Raw genomic sequence first — 17,730 nt, 5'->3', positions numbered from 1 at the left:
TAAATTCCATAAAATACAAAAAAGGATCAAGTCAAGCACAGAAGCAGCCCAAAGTTTTAGCTGATAAAGCATCACATACAGCAGGCGAGAATTACTGCCCCTTCCTTCATCAGCTTCTCCGACATTTTAAAGATTTTTACACTAATATTTTTACACAGACCAGCCAATTTAATTACAGCTCTTATTGTCTTCTCATATAAAAAGAATATTCAGATGAGTTTTGTTGGGTTTTGTTAGTTTTTAAAATTGATGTGCTCTGTTCCCAACAACAATCATATATTCATGTGATCTTGTTCACAGAGCAGGAAGAACCACTGAGACTGCCACCTCTCCATTTCAGCTTGAGTGAAGATTCACAAATCACTTAATCTTTTGTCTTTTATGGTCAAGTTACATCCTTGTCCTCACTGCTTTTTAGGCTTCAGGGTAGATAAACAACCCCCTTTTTAATCCGTTCCAGCAGCTCAGTGCAATTATTACGGAAATTAAAAAGGTATCTTTTCTTTCAGCTCCACTGAATTACATTCAGAAGTTGCTAATCTCTTTGCAACTTAAAACTAGAGTATTCAAGTATTCCCATAATCATGGACACTAGGAGTTTATATACTCCAGTCATGCAGTAAAGCTACTAAAGGCATTTTTCTACTTGTCAACATGATTGTTTTCAGAAGCAGAGTAGTTTAACTCTCTTCCTCAGTTTGAAATCAGCAAACTGGATCATACTGTTTCAGACTAACAGCAAAAGGAACCCAGAAAAGACAGCCTACCTTAGCTCCACCTGTAAGCACAACCAAAGAACCTGATTATTAGCCAGTTGTGTTAATTCATGTTAAGTCCCCAAGAAGAAACAAGAAAGTAAGAATAAAACTATTAAACAGCCAAGAAAAAGAACATTTTTGACTATGAAGAGAAAAAATGCTTCCATTATGCAATTTTAGACTGGCATTTTCAGAACAGATTTGTATTATTGAGCTTTCTCCTTTTCTGTCAAAGCAGCTGCCTGTTCCCTTCAGACACCCAGATTTCTTTTAATCAATGAAGACAGGATGCTGTGTTCTGATGAAATGCCCTTCCTGGCCATCCCTGGTAGAGAGAATTAAAAGCCTTGCCAATCCTTTTGAAGTGCAAATCTTCACCAAGTAGGTTTCATGCCTCTGTTATTGCTGCCTCTCTCAGGAGAGCACAGTTGAGGTGGAACACTGAACACTGGACTGTTTACTGATCTTCTAAAGCACATCTTGCCTTGCACTTGAGATCCCATGATCTGTCTGCACTTCCACTCTCCTCTTTCTGCATTCCCAAATCTTACATTGTTCAAGCAAAAAAACCTTGATAACTCTAGATTGCAAAAAAGCTTATTCCTCAAGTGGCAGAATCACTTACCTGGACGTGGGTTGACAGATTTTCTTTCTTCAAGCTCCATGCCTGACCTGCAGAGTGCTCTGGAAAACACCTATCAGTACAGGATGGGCACACCCGAGCCTCTAGCTTGTACCCTGACAGCACTTTGGGAGAAAACACACCCAGCTGTATCACTCTGATCTTAAATTGAAAGCCAAAAAGACACCAGCTTTTTTTCTGGCTAAGAACCAAGTACAGCTATACAAAGAGAGTCCAGGGGCCCAGTCAGCAGTTTAAAATACATTTCTCTAGAGCACGGTAAAGGATACAAGTTAATAAGCTCTGCCAGGAGGCCACAGCAGGTTATCAGTGGAGAATGAGGCATGCAAGGTGCTCTAAGGGCAAAGCAGTGCTGTAACTCAGCTGTGAAATAGCAACTTGATCACAGATTGCAATGTGTATATGGAACTGCCCCTATATGGACTTATTTCTTGACCATAATTTAGGCAGTAAACTCGAGAAAATTTAAGATACAAACCAAATTTCCTTCAGCATTTCATAACAACACAAACCTATACTTCATGCTACAGTTTCCCCTTCCTGATGAGCTGGATTTGCAATTAGAGAAGGGGAACAATTTAACCTTTAATGTTTACCCAAAAAAACCAGCACCTTAGAACAACTTCGTATTATCTAGAGGAACACCACATTGCTCATTCATCTCAGCGCGCAGATCATTTTTAGCTCAACTAAATTAAAATTACTGTAACACAATTTTTAAGCAAAGACATTTCTCTTGAAAAGGTAAATTAAACATTCAAAAATTGGACTGCACGAGACACACATCAAATTATTGTTAATTCAGAAGCATCAGATGATTTAATATGTATTCACTATAAACTGGAAGAGAGGAATCCTTTCCCCCTCTCCAGAAGCTAATTCTGCTGCAGCTCATATGCACAACCTCAGCAGCCCTGAGCTGAGAGAGTTCTTCCTTTGGTCCTACTGTAGATAAATTAAGCCAGACACTAAGCCAAGAAAACACAACTGGACAGAGGGATTACCCAAAGGAAGCCCAGAGGGAACCACAGATAGGTGGGTTTTCTTTCAGTCAAGAAGACTACACCAAAATACCAACTAAGCCAACATACTATATCCTTGAATTGCATCCAGTAACAGAGAGACTGCAATACAAGTTACAGGATTCTCCATGAGCTCTTGGTCTGACTTACAGATGACCATGCCTAAAAGAGTAACACCCTTCAGAGACAATATTACCAAGGATGCAGTTTCAAAAGAACAAGTAACTAGAATAAAAGAAAGGAATGCTGCAGTTCAGCTTTCATCACTATAAATGGCTTAGCAATATTCACAGATTTCACAGAGATCTTGCTGCAATCTATTTCAATTTGCAAAGCTAAGAGAAGTTAAAGTGATAACCTTTACTTGAAGGGCAATTACTACTTGTACTTCAAATAATAAAATGCCCTTCACAGATAAAACAAAAAAAAAAAAGGCATCAATATTGTAAGTCAGGGCATGCATTTATCAGACAGGTTTTTTTAATCTAAGAGCTACAAGCATTCCAGCCAGAGGTCAGTGTGGAATACAGGGAAGTGATCAGCTAGCATTCTACAGGCAGCAGCTTATCCTCTTGGCTGCTGTTTTGCACAGGTTCCAACCCTACCTTCACCTATTTCCCCATCAAGCTGAGAGATCCATGGCTAGACCAGCTGGTTATTTTCCAGACAGGGTGCCCAACCCACAGGGAATGGGTTCAAGTTACAGATGCAACCTTTAAGTCACTCTACAGAGTATTGTTACTTTGAGGAAAACATGCATTAATTCTGATATGTTTTTCTCAGTTTTCCTTTCCCTGTGGCTCCAAGCCTTATCAAGCTGAAGCAGAGTGAAGCTGACAGGAATACTCTTAGAGAATTTGCCAGGAATTGGAATAGAAATAGAAAAACTAAGCAGAGCATGGACACTTTCCTTCTGCTGGTGTTTGCCAAAAGCTCTCAGTGGCAGCACAGACAAACAAAATGTGCTTGTAGAGTCAAGGAAAATCACACTGATGTGTTTTTATGCACTTGGAAAGCTAACAATGATAAAAACACACAACTTCACAGAATTTGAAGTTGTTCAAAGCAGAACTGCTCTGAATCCTTTCTTTTTCAAGGCAAGTTTCAGTATGCCTGTTTACATTAAGACTTGCCAAGTCCCCATTTTGGCTGGTTAAAAGCTGTAAATTGTTGTAGTGGTAGCATCACCTACTAGCACATACATGGCACTACATTGCAGACAAAGCTATCCCGAATGTCTGAAAATCATTCAACTCAAAGGACAAGAAACAACAGCATAAAGCTCAAACAGGACTGGCTGTTTATGAGCTTTAACAGAGGCATGAAACCTACATTGTGTGAATATATAGAATAAACAGCTCCATGTGATTTATTTTTTTCTAGTGGCTGGAAGGGACAGAATACAGAAAGAGATGTACTAGAAATGGACACAAGAGCTCCCCAAGAAAGGGTAAGGCAAAAAAAGCAGGGAAAAGGGGAAGCATAATAAAAAATTAACAAAATAGATAGGACAGGCTCAAAAGTAATTTAAATCAGATGAGGAAGTTTTGAAGCTAATGTAGAATTTGCCTGAGGAAGTGGGAATTCAAAAGAAAATGAGAAGACAGATGTGCTCTGAGCAGCTCACTGGGGATGAAGTGAGGAGCTGAACACTCAGGAGAAAAGGCAGTAGCTCCAGAAGTCAGCACACAAGACCAAAGCAAAAAAATGAAAGACTAGTCAAATTTCTAATCTCAGAAACAGGGCCCAAACCATTCAAGTGCTCAGCTGCACACAGGCTGCCTGAATGTGATATTAAGTGCCTTATGACAGGTACACAAAACCAGTCTCTGAATGTGTTATGTGCAATTCTGTTAGGAAGTAGACAAAGGACCTGTGAGAGGCTGACAGTAAAACAAGTGGGTTAAAATGATATTCAAGATGTTGTCTTTCCTTCTATAAAACTGATACTGTCACCTTCAATTTGTTCTTCCCAAATTAAATTTCTTACCAGTACACAGAATAAGAAAGGCATACAGATACACGGTATGTTACCATTACAGTGCATTTAGAGGAACAGCTAGACATCCTCACAAAATCATTCAGCAAACCAAGAGCAAACTGCGGGAGGAGGAAGAGCAGACAAGTAATTAACTGCTGTGATTTCAAAAAGCAACAAAATACTTTGGTGATTACAACTGTGATTGAGAACATCCCAACCAGCATCACCTTTCTGATTCACATTACCCACTTGTCTTGCATCCCTTTCTTTCCACTACTTTTCACACCTTATTTAACTGATTATTATGGTGAGGACACAATGTATAGATGGACATGAGAGATCAACTGTCATTACAACATACGGGTCACACCAAGATTTTTCTTCACAGTAACAGAAGTGAAAGAAATACAAGACTGGGTATAAATTATATTGCAAAAGTGGAAGAGAGCAGTAGAAAAACTACTTCATCTAGCCTTACACTTTTCAATATCAAATTCATTTGCTGCACTGGTGAGTATCCTAACACAGTTTGGTATTTATAAAAGCTAAGAAAATCCAGGGCTGAATACCAGTGTGATGCACTGTAGAGTCTCATTTCTGCCACTCCTTCAGTTCCACCTCACTCTCCCTTTTGCAGTTTCTAGTCACATACTTTCTTTCAAACTGACCTTGAATTTGACAGAACTCCAACACTACACTAGATTTACAAATATGATTAAGGTATGAGAATAGGACACATTAGAGACCTTCTCCAGTCAGATCCAATTAATCACGCTACAGAAACACACATCAATGAACATAATTTCCAGTGTTGCGACATTCATAGATTAAGCAAGCCAAGCCCATCTGTAGAGAGCAAAGACAGAGCCCTCTACCGGGTGAGAAACGCAGCTCCTGCCGTCCTTCCCCCGCACTCCACTGAACGCACGTGGGCGGATTCGATCCTCCAAACATCCAGCCCACAAAATGGTATCGAGCTGTTTAGGCTGATCTGCGATTCAAGGGGTTGGCCTGCAGAACCCAAACTTCTGCAGTTTCTACATTAAAAGCACAGAGAAGAACATTCTTCTCATAGGTTAAAGAGACTAATGTAACATCCTATGTCTAGGTGAAACAGGAAAACCCAGTGTTCCCTTGTGCCAGTGTCCACTGTCAGCCCAGGTCTGGCAGTGACCGAGCTCAGCAGAGTTATTCACATCACACATCTCACAGATGGCTTTTCTTACAGCTCCTCAACTAAACTCTTTCCTTGTACACCCCCTGCCTCAAGAGACAGCCCTTATCTTGTTCAGGGGAACAGCTGAAACTTTCCACCTCCCGAAGAGTTCATCACAGCAGCAGCTGCAAACTATTGCTCATGTGCAGAATGAGGAAATGCCAGAGTACAGTCAGCAGATAATGGCACAAGGGAATGGCAAGGATCAAGTGCTCATACTAGGATATTCCAGGAAAACAACAATCTTTTTTGTTTCTCAGTCACCCTATCTGAAAAACAAAGCTAGAAGTAACACTTTTCATTCATCAGCATTGTTTTCCCACCTGTAGATCATAAAACACTCACAGAAGTGGCTGCTTAGCCTGTAACAACCCAGTCTGCACCAATTCCCATAGATAGGCAAACTCTTCAATCAGAAAGCTCCTCTAAGGTTTGCTACAGGCTTCCATTGCAAACTTTTGCACAATAAAATCATGCTGTGCTCATGCTGTTTGCCTCTAAAACCAGGGGTTGCTGATGTAACAACCTTTGGAGGTGACAGTAAAAAACACCACTGAGGAGAAAGTGTGGCAGCTAGAGGATCTGTTCAAGCTCCTCATGTAGAACAGATGGGGCTAAAACTCCTGACCTGGGCATGCCATGCTCAGAGTTAACAGGCACTCACTCACTGGTTATCCAACCAAGCAAATACTTCACACAGGATGCATTTCTTTTCACTTTTCACAAGATCTCCTTGTGAGCTGAAGCAGCAGAAAAACTCCAGTTTTTGGCATCATCTTGACTTTCACTGTCTCACATCCTGTCCTTGAACTTCCTTCAAGTACCAGATAAGAGCTGTTCAACCTTTGACAACAGAGAAAGTCTTTGGAGCTTTTTTTGGGTTGAGACATTTAATGGCAGAAGGGAGGGAGAAAAAAATCTTATAATGCTTTTAAAAACAAAGGGAACACACTCTGAAAGTAACACTTCTACTGTTTAAAATCTACATTTAAAATTACTGTACTGGCAAACATGCTACTCTGTTAAAAATATTTTTTCCAGGTTAACTGAACAGCAGTCAAAGCACATCTGTATCTACATGTCCTGAAAACACACCCTTCTCATTGTCACTTATTTTTTCTCAGCAGAGTTGTGTCTATCCTCCAAAACCATCAATAATCACATTTTCTGATGAAAAAATAAACACTTCAGTTTATTTCAACATTATTCAGAGATGGAATAAAGAACAGAGCCAAAAGAGAGCTACCTGACCGGTAAGAAACAAAGGTCTGCTAAACCCAAGAGGCAGACACACATGCTGTGGTAAAAATTAAAGAGCTCTACAACTCCAAATTATGAACAGCTCTTCATAAGCACTTTTGATTAACAAATTCCAGAATAATGACCACAGTAATGGAGCGGTTCTGGAAACCTCTTCACCCACACTAATAAGGAAGTGTAAGAGCAACTCTTCCAATTCTACAATTGCTCAGAGTTTGCATTTGAGTTGTAGATAGGAAAGAGGAAAGCAAAGCAGAAGAAAACACAGGACATTTAAATCACACCCCTCTCTGAATGACAAGGACAAAAGGCAGGCAGTGAAAGAGGGTATCTTTTAACAAAAAGCTCTCAATTTAAGTGCAGCTTGGTCCAGATTGGTGCAGAGAATGCCTTCCATGTCCTACCTGCTCCATAGATTAACAGATTTTGGTCCTGCAGGCCTTTTAATACACAAAGTTTTATCAACGTAGCTGCAGTCTAAGAGCAGTTTGGGTCAACTGTGACTGCAGCTATGTGGCTTTGTGGCTAAAAGCCACATAGGGTGGCTATGTGGCTTTTAGCTACCCTTCAACAGTTGTACTGCCACAATTTCCATGAGTGGGAGAGGTTTATCTTTAGCACTGACAGGAGCTAAAGACATTCTTCGAAAAGCACGGCTCTTCACCGTCTAATAAACCTTGTTTCTCTGCATGCCTTGTCCTCTCAAGCTTCCTCTGTGAAAGACCTAGGGGTCTCTCAGGTCTTTTCTAATGCAGAATTCAGAGCAGCAGGAAACACGGAGACAACACATTCCACTGCAATACAAAGCAGACATACAACAGTATCATTGTGCACGATCTAGATGAAGCTATCAGTGACTTAAAAATAATATAAAGAGAAACAGAATATATATAAATTCTAGGCAGGTATGTTCTTACTCACAGTAACTGGAGGTAAACTGACAATCTTGTTATTTGCACAAATACTGACAGAACTCCTGGGAATTGCTGAGAAAACAGCACTCAGCCTTTTCCTCCATCAGAACATAAAACACTCCATGTGCCAGTGAATGATTTCACATTGTGGACACAGTCAGTGCCTGTACTGCAGGAAGACCCTTGGTTGACCTTATCAGTTCCTGGAGCACAGGCCTTGGTATCAAAGCCAAATCTCAGCATTATTATTTTCAGCACCTCCTTGATAGGCAGTTCTTTGCTCTCAGAATTCACTGCCCACACAGGCTGGGAGGCAATGGCCACAGGCCTCTGCTAAGTGCTACAGGTCCCCCTGGGATCAGTGTCTCACACTCCCCACTGCGTGTGCTCTCTGCACAGGTTCTCTACTCTCTCCTTACCACTGCAAACTGCAAAAGCATCGTTTCCCTTCAGCCAACACACACAACTGTAGCCACCACAGATGATCATTAAATGTGGATGGCACACAGAGTTTCTACACTCAGTGATGAGCACAGAAATTCTGTGCTGGCACTGCTGGTTTGGTGCTCCACAAGGAAGCAATCTCTACTCAGCGAGCTGCGCTGGACTTCATCAGCAACTGTTACTTGACTTAGTGGATTCTGCTTCTCTAGTACTAAGTAACATCTTCATAGCTGCTCAAGTAAAAGGAGTTTCACAGCTTTTTAACTCTGGAGGCAGGAAAAAGGGAAAATTAGATGCTGAACATTTCTTGGGTGTTTGCACTTGGCAGATTAAACATCATTAACCCTAGATTAAAAGCTTCAGTGTTGCTAAACATCATACTTCAATGTATCTGAGAGCTCTCCTAACTTTTGTCCTCTTACTTTTCTCAACAAGTAAAATCAGGACACAGAATTCCAAATAAAAAAATTAAAAAGTAAATTAACACCTAACCTCCCTGCCTTCCCCCCAAAATAATCCCAGATTAGACTAGCAAAACAGAGTCTCATCGGGTGCAGGTGTTCTTCCTTTTATTCCCTGGCACAGAAGCAGAAAGTAGACAATGACACCCAAGAAAGACTCTCATTTCATATGCATGAGACAGATACACACTTCCACTGAGACTTATACATGAATAAGAATCTTGTTTACTCCCAACCACAGACAAGACCGTAATTAATTTCTTTTAACTTTCGTGAGACTGCCTCGCACCAGGAAACAAGGTTGTGCAGTACAATGCACTAGGTAGAGAATATTAAACAGTAACAACTCACTTCTTGCATGACCAACTAAAATCAACTCTACATACGCCCTCTCTACAAAATATCTGGAAGTCTTACAGTTTACTGGCGAGACCAGGTTATACTGAAAAGCCATCAGCTTCCTGTCAGGACCCAGGACATCTCTCTGGCTGTCCTGAGCAGCCAAGACCCCTGCCAGGGGGCTCAGAGACCCTGGCACAGAGCCCAAAAATGCCTGTGGTTTTGATTATGACCCGTGGAGCAAGTTACCAACCTTAGATGAAGATCTGCAAGCCATGACAAATTAAGGAGAATGATAGTGAATTTATCACAAGGTGAAAAAGTAGATTTTGGGGTTTTTAGAATGGGGGTTCAGGGGGCAAGATGGTGGGATCTGGGCGTGTCCAGCCTTTCTTCTTCTTGTTGGCCTCCATCTTCTGCTGTGATGTTGGCACTTTTAGATTGGTTTAGAGTAGAAGCTCACTGTCTAATATAGGTGATAGGTATTGGAAAGTTATTGTAAATATTGTACACATAGTTTTTAGTATAAAAAGATAACACCACCTCTGAGGCGGGCAAAGTGCCTCTGACTGTCCTCTTGAGCGAACCTCGGCAGGTCAGGAGAAAGAATTTTATAGATAAGATGCAATAAACAACCTTGAGACTGAGAAATGAAGAGCCCTGACTGTTTCTTCAAGCACTGGGCTGGGAAAAGAGACTTTCGAACTTTTCTCGGGGTCACTCTGACCAGCTAGAAGCCCTGACAGCTTCCAACAAGGACAGATTGCCTTATTCACCCTTCAGTGTGACTTCAATAAGACTTCCATTTCTCTACTGCTTGACACTCAAAAGCATTTCACCAAGATTCCTCTTCGTCTGTATAAACTTTGCATACACTCTTTTTGTATTCTGCTCAAACATTTACCACCTGCAGAAACAGAGTGCCCTCTAGCTCTGGCCAAACTCAAAGAGAATTTTCCTAAGGCTCTGTCTCCTTAAAGCCCAGCACTTAACAACCACAGCTAGAGCACTCTGTTAGCCGTACCCTTACCTGTCCTGGGGTCAAACAGCTGGTTGGCCTCCAGATCTGTGAAAGTGCTGAAGCAGATGGGGCATTTAAAAGAGGCGCGGTTGGTGGAGTCTCTCTCGTCGGTCTCGATCCGGCGGCGCATGTGGTCCAGCTTGTACTTGACCACGTTGACGAGCAGGCGGTAGTTGATGAAGTAATAGTTATGGCGCGTGGTCTTGCCGTCGGGAGCCGTCTCCACCCTCATCCTGCATTTGATGAACTTGTCACCCTTGAGGGTGTTGAGGACAGCCCTGAGCTGCTTCCTGTCGAACTTGAGGAGCTCCAGCATGTCCTCCTCCTTCACACAGGGGTTCCTGATGAGGATGTCCAGAGCCAAGGCATGCTCAATGCCATAAAAGCCACGCACCACATATTTGGCAAGGCGCTTGAGAGCTGCTGGCACCTCAGTGAGGACGTCTGGGTCAGTCATAGCAGGTCCAGATCGTGAGCTTCATGTATACTGCAAGGAAAAAAAGGCAGATGGATTCTTAGCTATCTTCTAACTTCCAAAGTTCTTATTTATCTTACTTAGAGGTAAGAAAAGGATGGGTGTTTTCCACTGTACTTGTACTGTCTCCTTAGGTGTCAATAATGCTACAGAAATAGGAAATGATACCTCTCATTCAAAGCAAAACAACGTAAAACTTTTTAAAAGTCTTAAAAACAAGAAATTAGTACCAAAACATGTTGGGAAGGATGAAAGTTTGACAAGAAAGTCTCACAGATATGTATGCTTAGCAGAAAGATTTTTAATTGTAGAGTCTGATGAAGGAATAGAAATGGAAGCAAGTTTTGATATAGAGGAAAAGAATTGCTGAGCCAGTCTTACTGGATAACCCAGAAGGCAAAGGGTATGTTAGTTAGAAGGGGTTTTTATGACTTAGAGCAGAGGACAAACCCACCTCAAACAAGATGTTTTTACCAAGCAGAAAGATAGCACAGGCAAACAAGTCAGCAAAGTTGCAAGTAGAAAAAAGGTCTCAGAATTTTCCATTGCAAGAAAACTGAATAACAACTTCTAGCTTAAACTGTAACGTACTAAATTCTAGTGATTGGAGAATAGTAACATGAATATGGTAATTATAGTAGTTATGATAGGTTATAGATAATAGTTAAGGTATAGATTGGTCCTACTGTATTAAGATGCTAATCAAAGAAAAGTATATAATGCATTGTAACCAAAACTAAAGGGTCTCCAGGCCTGCCTGCAGCTGTAGGCACAGGCTCTGTCACCCACAACCCTGGACTGCTGTAACCTCATGGATGGAATAAACTGCATTTTGGAGAGCCGCCTGGAGTCCCGCATCTCTCATTTAGGCTCTTACAAAACCATACAGCAGATTTCATTTGTATACAGTCACAGCCAACACAGCTTGAGTAAGAAAGCTGTCCTCCAGAAGACAGCTTTGGGATAGCTGAGACCTGTAAACTGGGAAAAGCAGAAAATGGCTACAGCAAGAAAGGTCCTAAGACAGCCCAAGAGTGGAGTCTGGGGGCCTCAGCTGACATCACTTTGTCCCACTGTAAGCAGCCCTGTCTGGTTTAACACCTCAGGCATCCCTAGGCAGAGATGCACTATGAGCACAGCTTGCTGTGCAGGCTGGTTTGCATTCAAGCAAAAGCTCCCAGTTGCACCATGAGAACAGATCCTTGCTCATAAACAAAGCTCAGTCAACTATCTGCAGCATGTCTGCATGAAAACCATTAGCACCACCAACTCCACCACCACAAACTGCTTCAGCCTTGTTCTTAGATGAGCAAAGAGATCCTTACAAAGGACTGAACCGTCACTTAAAGTCCCACATTCAGGCCTTAAAAGCCCATGAATAACATAGCATAATAAATGAAGCAAAAGTCAAGACATACCAAATATGAAGTAATGATGTGTTTAAAAAAGAAGAAAGTATTCCATGAAGTATCCTTTGAGTTACTTACCACCACTTACCAGGCTGCCTGTGACAAGACAATAATTTCTAAGTACTCTATTTTCACTTCACTTTTCCTCACCATAACATCAAATGGCACAAATGGTCATGACTATGACATACATGGCAACATACATAAAATCATATACAAGGAATTCCTCACATTGTCACCCCTGCCAGATTTAGCTCACAGACACCACCAGTGATTCAAGGGAAGAAGAAAGTATTAGAGGTGCTTTTGAAATAGCCATTCAGAAGGTTGCACTTCCAGGTAACATCAAATAAGACTCTGAATTATCTTTTTCAGTATGAGTTTTCTATGCTAGTTTAGAATATGAGCAACCATTTCTTATGCAAAAGGTTCATTGCACTGAAGAAAACCCCCCTCACCCTAATCTCTGTTTTTTTCATCATTGCTATGCAATTTTTATCTGTGAACTAATATATTAAACTGTAAAACTCTGCCAATCCTAATCTTCACTTCCATTAGATGTTTCACACACTGTATAAGTATCTCCCCAGTATTTCAAGCCTATCAAATAAAGCAAAAAGTGACAGCAGAAAAAAGGACCTGGATGAGTATCCTATTTTTTTCATCACTATCATAAAACCACTGATAGGCCTTTTCACACACACCATCATACAACTTGTGTCCATTTCCCACACTAAGACATCCCTCTGAGATCACCAACTCTGTAGGTAACCAAGCAGCTGCTGACTCACTGCCATCAGCTAAGACTCCTCAAAGATCTGGGATCATTTATCACAGTAGTCTTCTTGGATTTGTTTTTTCTTATGATAAACAGCGTCCTTTCAGAAAAGTGTAGCATTACCCACTGAAGCTTTACTCCTCTTCCACCCCTACCTACCCTCTGCTGCCACTGAGGAGGGATGTTCCTCTCAAGGGTTCTGGCCAATACCACTGCAAAGCAATTAGGCTGTGGAATGTGAAGCTTCACAGTAACTAAATAAAGATCATCCTGTCTTTTCTGCCTGTTGGGTAAGAAAAACACCACCTTCATGGTTTTCTTTTAGAACATTTCCCTGCTTGAGCTTTTCTTTCTCTCTAACTTAGAGCCAAATGGTATTTTTTGCAGTGCTCAGATTGAAATTGACTGAATGACATTTGTTGACTGCTGGTGTGCAGGCTGAGAATAGCTCCCAACAAACAATGCCTGGATGTCCAGCTACAGCTACCCTTTAAGGAAATTCAATTAAAACACATCTATCACACCACGAACTAACCATGAAACAAGTACTTCCAGAGTCAGCCAGGTTTCTCTTGCATGCCAGAGACACAGTGATTCATCTCACACAAAGGAGAGCTTTAGAGAGCTTTGTATTGAAGGTAAAAGTGTTAGCAATAAATGATGCCCCACCAAGAGTAAGCCATGCAGCATTTTGGAATCTCTAAGTCAGACCAAATCTAAATACTGTCAGAGGAGATTGTCTCTGAAGATCAACATCATTCTGTTGGTATTTTTTCAGTCTTCAGTCACTTAAAGACAAATCTTGGTTTTGACTGTATCTGTCAGCAACATACTGACACTATAAAACAATGCAGAAGCTGGAGGGAAGCCTCAATTTATTCTAACTGATTAAATCTTACTCAGAGTTAAAGCACAGTAAAGAATAAATGTAAAGATCAATTTTAAATAAAACCTGGCACCCCAGAGAGTTAAAAAGTCACTTTTTTTAAAGTCAAAAGATTGTTAAGTGCTGATCTGAAGAGCAGACAACTTTCTCTCCTCAACAATCCACTTTCCCTACAACTTCCTTGCAGAACACTTGGTGATGCAACTTGCAGGGGCACAGTGACCTTCAGATATCAGTTGAAATAAAAAAAAGGAGAAAAGTGGTTTTAAATAAGCACATCTCACTCAGGACACCTCATCTGAGAGCTGATGGAAAGCCCTTTCTCTGCATTGATAAGACAGCTGCAGATTTCCACAGATACTTCCAAAACAGGTTTAAAGTACAATTTCCTGAATAATGCACTCAAACAGATTAAACAGAGACCTACAGGGGACCAATAAAAAAAATCGACTCTAAGAGTTTTCAGCAACATTCAGAGATTTAAATATATTTCTTAGTGTCAGTCACTAGAAAATATTCTTTTTCATCTAGTGGGAGTAGGAGTTTTAACACAGTTTCTTCTACTATGTTGGAGATTTTGAGTGATGTCCAAGTGTTCTGTGTCCTCAGGTAACAGAGGACATCTTGACTGTGATACTGTTTTCTTCCAGGTGGGGATATATGGAAAAACAGGCATTCTGAAAACACCAGAAACTATTCTTTCCTGTTATCCTTCACTTCAAAAACTGGATTAACACACTTTAAAATCTAAATCCTGCAGAAAACAGTCTTTGGGTGAAACAAACAACTGACTAGTGCCATCTTTGAGGGGAAAAAACCCCAAAAGCAAGTGCATATCACTGCCAGATCCCACCAGGCCAACTGATGTCTGGTCCATGAAGAATCCAAGGCTTTTAATCCCTAAACTGTAAATTCTTACCATCTTTCACCAGGCAAAAAGGACACTGATTCAGCTCACAAAATTCAAACCCAGGGGACTTTACCACTGCATCCTTCAGCAATGATTTCACCTTCCCCTGAAGCAGTAAGTCAAACCTGAATTAATTACATGTGCAAAGAAATATGGTAACACCTTTAACAAGGTTTTAATGGGCGTGCATCTGTTTCATAATAATGTCTGAACTGACCTTAATAATTTATGAACATCAAGGAACATTTTCAGGGGAAAAAAAAATACAATGGCCAGGATACTCAGCTATGCCAGTAAGCACCACCAGCATCAATAATAAGGCACACTGGACAGCATCATATTCAGAAACAGCCAAAAGAAGAATTTCCAAATTTAAACATGGACTTTATTAAAAGAGACAGCTGGTGGGGAATTGTTCTGGGTAATCACATTAATACAATTCAGTATTATGGGTGCAGGAGGAAAGCAGACCTGTCTGTGTTAACACAGTAGGACAGGAAACCTAAAGACACATCTGTTGGGTTTTTAAAATTGCTGTAATTGAAAGAATTAATATTGATGTGTCTATAAAAGGGAACCCTGGAAAAAGAGACTTACAGTTACACAACACAATCAGATCTGCTGGGTGAAGAAAATAAGGATACCTTCTGCAAGATTGTACCTAAGGTTTAGTAAAATGTATGAGGCCTTCAGCATAACCAGAGATGCCAGAAAGGATTGGCAGGGGGAGAACAAGTGACTGCAAAAAACCCTTCAGTCTGATGGGATCAGAGACCACACAGAAGCCAGAAATTAAACTGAGCAAACACCTCCACTTTCAGGTCCTTCCTGATGCAACATCAAAACAACTGAACTCTTCTTTTCCACATACAACAATTTCAAGAGTTTTCAATTCCAATGAACTCTAACAGGAATTGTGCTAATGAAGTTAGATCTGTGTTTCTTCCTGCTTTTCCTGACTCAAACTGAGACAAAGACTGCTAGAAGAGTGGTAACCTAGAAGCCACAATGTAGATGAAAATAGTACTAGAAAATATGAAAACCTACAGCAGCTAGTGAATTAATATGAATTCTTATCCAATATTGCAAATGTAGATCATCCTGTTTCAACATGTAACTTCTGAGACTTACATTAACTTTACCCAGAAAATTCAACGGTGTCACTATTCGTATATTTGACAGAGGATCTTTAAAAGCAGGATCTTATAAAAGGAAGCAGACTGCTCTTCAGACTCACAAGGATCTAAAAAGCTTTTGTAACAACCCAGATCTCTTTTGGGGGGAAAACTTGGGAGTTGCAGGTTTGGCTGTGAACCTAGGCTATCAGACACACCATGAACACTTGCACAGGTGCTTCCTATTTTCCCCCACATTTATTTAATTAGTGCTTTTTCCCACTAAATCTTTGAAACCAGCTTAGAAAATGCTTCTTCAAGCTTCCGACACAAGATTTTTAAGAAAGGGGGGAAAAAAACATTACTTGCTTATACCACTGACATAGTTTCTTCAGATAAAATCAAGATCAGGTTATAGTAAGAGAATCCCCTCTCCTGTGAATGTGGCAGGTACAGCAGCCTTCCTGGAGCCAGTGCATGCCATATCCTGCTCCAGCTGTCACTTGCAAACACCAGATCCCAGTTTTGTAGTCTCTCACTCTAAGCAGCTTTAAAATTCTGCTTTTCAGAAGATGATGAGGTTAAGCTACGAGAAGCAATCCTGAATCTTCCTGAGAACAGGAAAGGAAGACGTAAATTTCAGAACTACAGTGGGAAAACATGTCATCAATATTTTCAATGTCTGTACAATGTAACCTCAGATACTATTCATCCTTTCCAGAAAAGGGCACAGAATCTTCCACTTTCAAGTCCTGTTTTCACTTGCTTTTCTCTGTAGTGAGCCCAGAACTGCCTTTATCCCACATCAGTTGCAAAATAAAATCTTCTGACATTTTATCAAGAGCTTACTGAGTTTCATTCCCTGGAGAGTTCATGAACACTGCTGCTCAGCTTTTCTCCTGCACTACATCTTGATGAGAAATAAGTGTATTTTCATTGTGAGACCTGCCTTGAAGTATAAGAGCAGAAAAGAACAATCTGCTTTCACTGAAATCCCATCTTCTTGTTGGCTTTCCATAAACTGAAACCAGGAGGCCACAGGTATCAAAGGGTTTTCTTCACTCAGGATGAGAAGCTGTGCTGCAGCTGCACACAGAAAGCCTGAGGGGCCTGGCTGAAATGAGGGTGCTTTCCTCTAATTTCACAAGTAAAAACACATAGAACCAGATGTAATAAGGCCATGAGGTTTGACCATACCAGGCAGAAACTGAACAATTCATGCTCAGGATGTAATTCTCAATCACTTTTGTAATCTTAATCCAGCATAAACAATAGCAAGGTGTCAGGAAATTAAAGGACCACCGGTGTGCACGTACACAAATGGATGAAATTTCCTGTTGCAGCTGACGTCAAATTACACCTCCCTCCCCTAAGGAAGTCTTTCTTTTCCTTCCTTGTCTTTAGCCACAAGCCCCACACCCTTCTGTCTTAATTCTGGCAGTTCACTATTCATGTAGCAACAAGAATCAATTGATAAAAAGTGAAAAACTAACTTGCCAAAATAAAAAAGTGGAACATTTCAGAGAGGTCAAAGGGGAAAAGTTCAAGGATTGAATCATTTAAGTTACCAGACTAGAGCCAACACAAAACAGAGAAAAGAATGCATGGCTAAGGATATAGATGAGTGGGGAGCTTTCCCCACATGGTGGCCAATTAACCTAACTGTAATGTGAAAAATTTTAATTATGGATACCAGAACCTCTTACAATTTACACTGATCTGAACCTACCAGGAGAATATGTGTTCTTTTGGAGACATGCAAGCATCAGCCCTCACACAATGTAGTTGTAAGGTTTTGGGGGCTTCTTTAAAGGGAAGAAAGTAAGATCATTTCTCTCACATATCAAGCCTAGGAAGTCATGATTACACCAAAGCACAGTGAACTTAACCCCAGCATTCCTTTCTACGTTTCTGACGGGGAAAAAAGCAATAATTGCTTTTCATGTTATGGATTAAATAAGACCCGGAACACCACACTTTTCATCGTGATAGATGATGTGAGCAATATTGCCTTTTGGAAATTCCAGAAATACAACGAAAAGTTATGGAAATGTTGGGTCCAGTACAGTTTTAGTGCATGAGAGTGCAAGTACGTGGA

The 17,730-nt window shown here is 40.7% G+C and overlaps 1 protein-coding gene across 1 annotated transcript in view; it reads right to left on the bottom strand.

Annotated features, from left to right (window-relative positions):
• GTF2E1 (general transcription factor IIE subunit 1) overlaps positions 1-17,730 on the bottom strand; it is a 50,088-nt gene that overhangs the window by 31,119 nt on the left and 1,239 nt on the right. The window contains exon 2 of the mRNA XM_066572125.1: positions 10,069-10,546. Within this exon, the coding sequence (XP_066428222.1) occupies positions 10,069-10,516 (448 nt within the window). The 5' untranslated portion in view covers positions 10,517-10,546. The remainder of the gene's footprint in view (positions 1-10,068; positions 10,547-17,730) is intronic.

This window comes from Molothrus aeneus, chromosome 2 (genome assembly GCF_037042795.1).
Source record: "Molothrus aeneus isolate 106 chromosome 2, BPBGC_Maene_1.0, whole genome shotgun sequence".
Taxonomy (NCBI): Eukaryota; Metazoa; Chordata; class Aves; order Passeriformes; family Icteridae; genus Molothrus; species Molothrus aeneus.
Note: the sequence above shows the minus strand (reverse complement) of the source record. Positions and strands in the feature narration are given on the sequence as shown.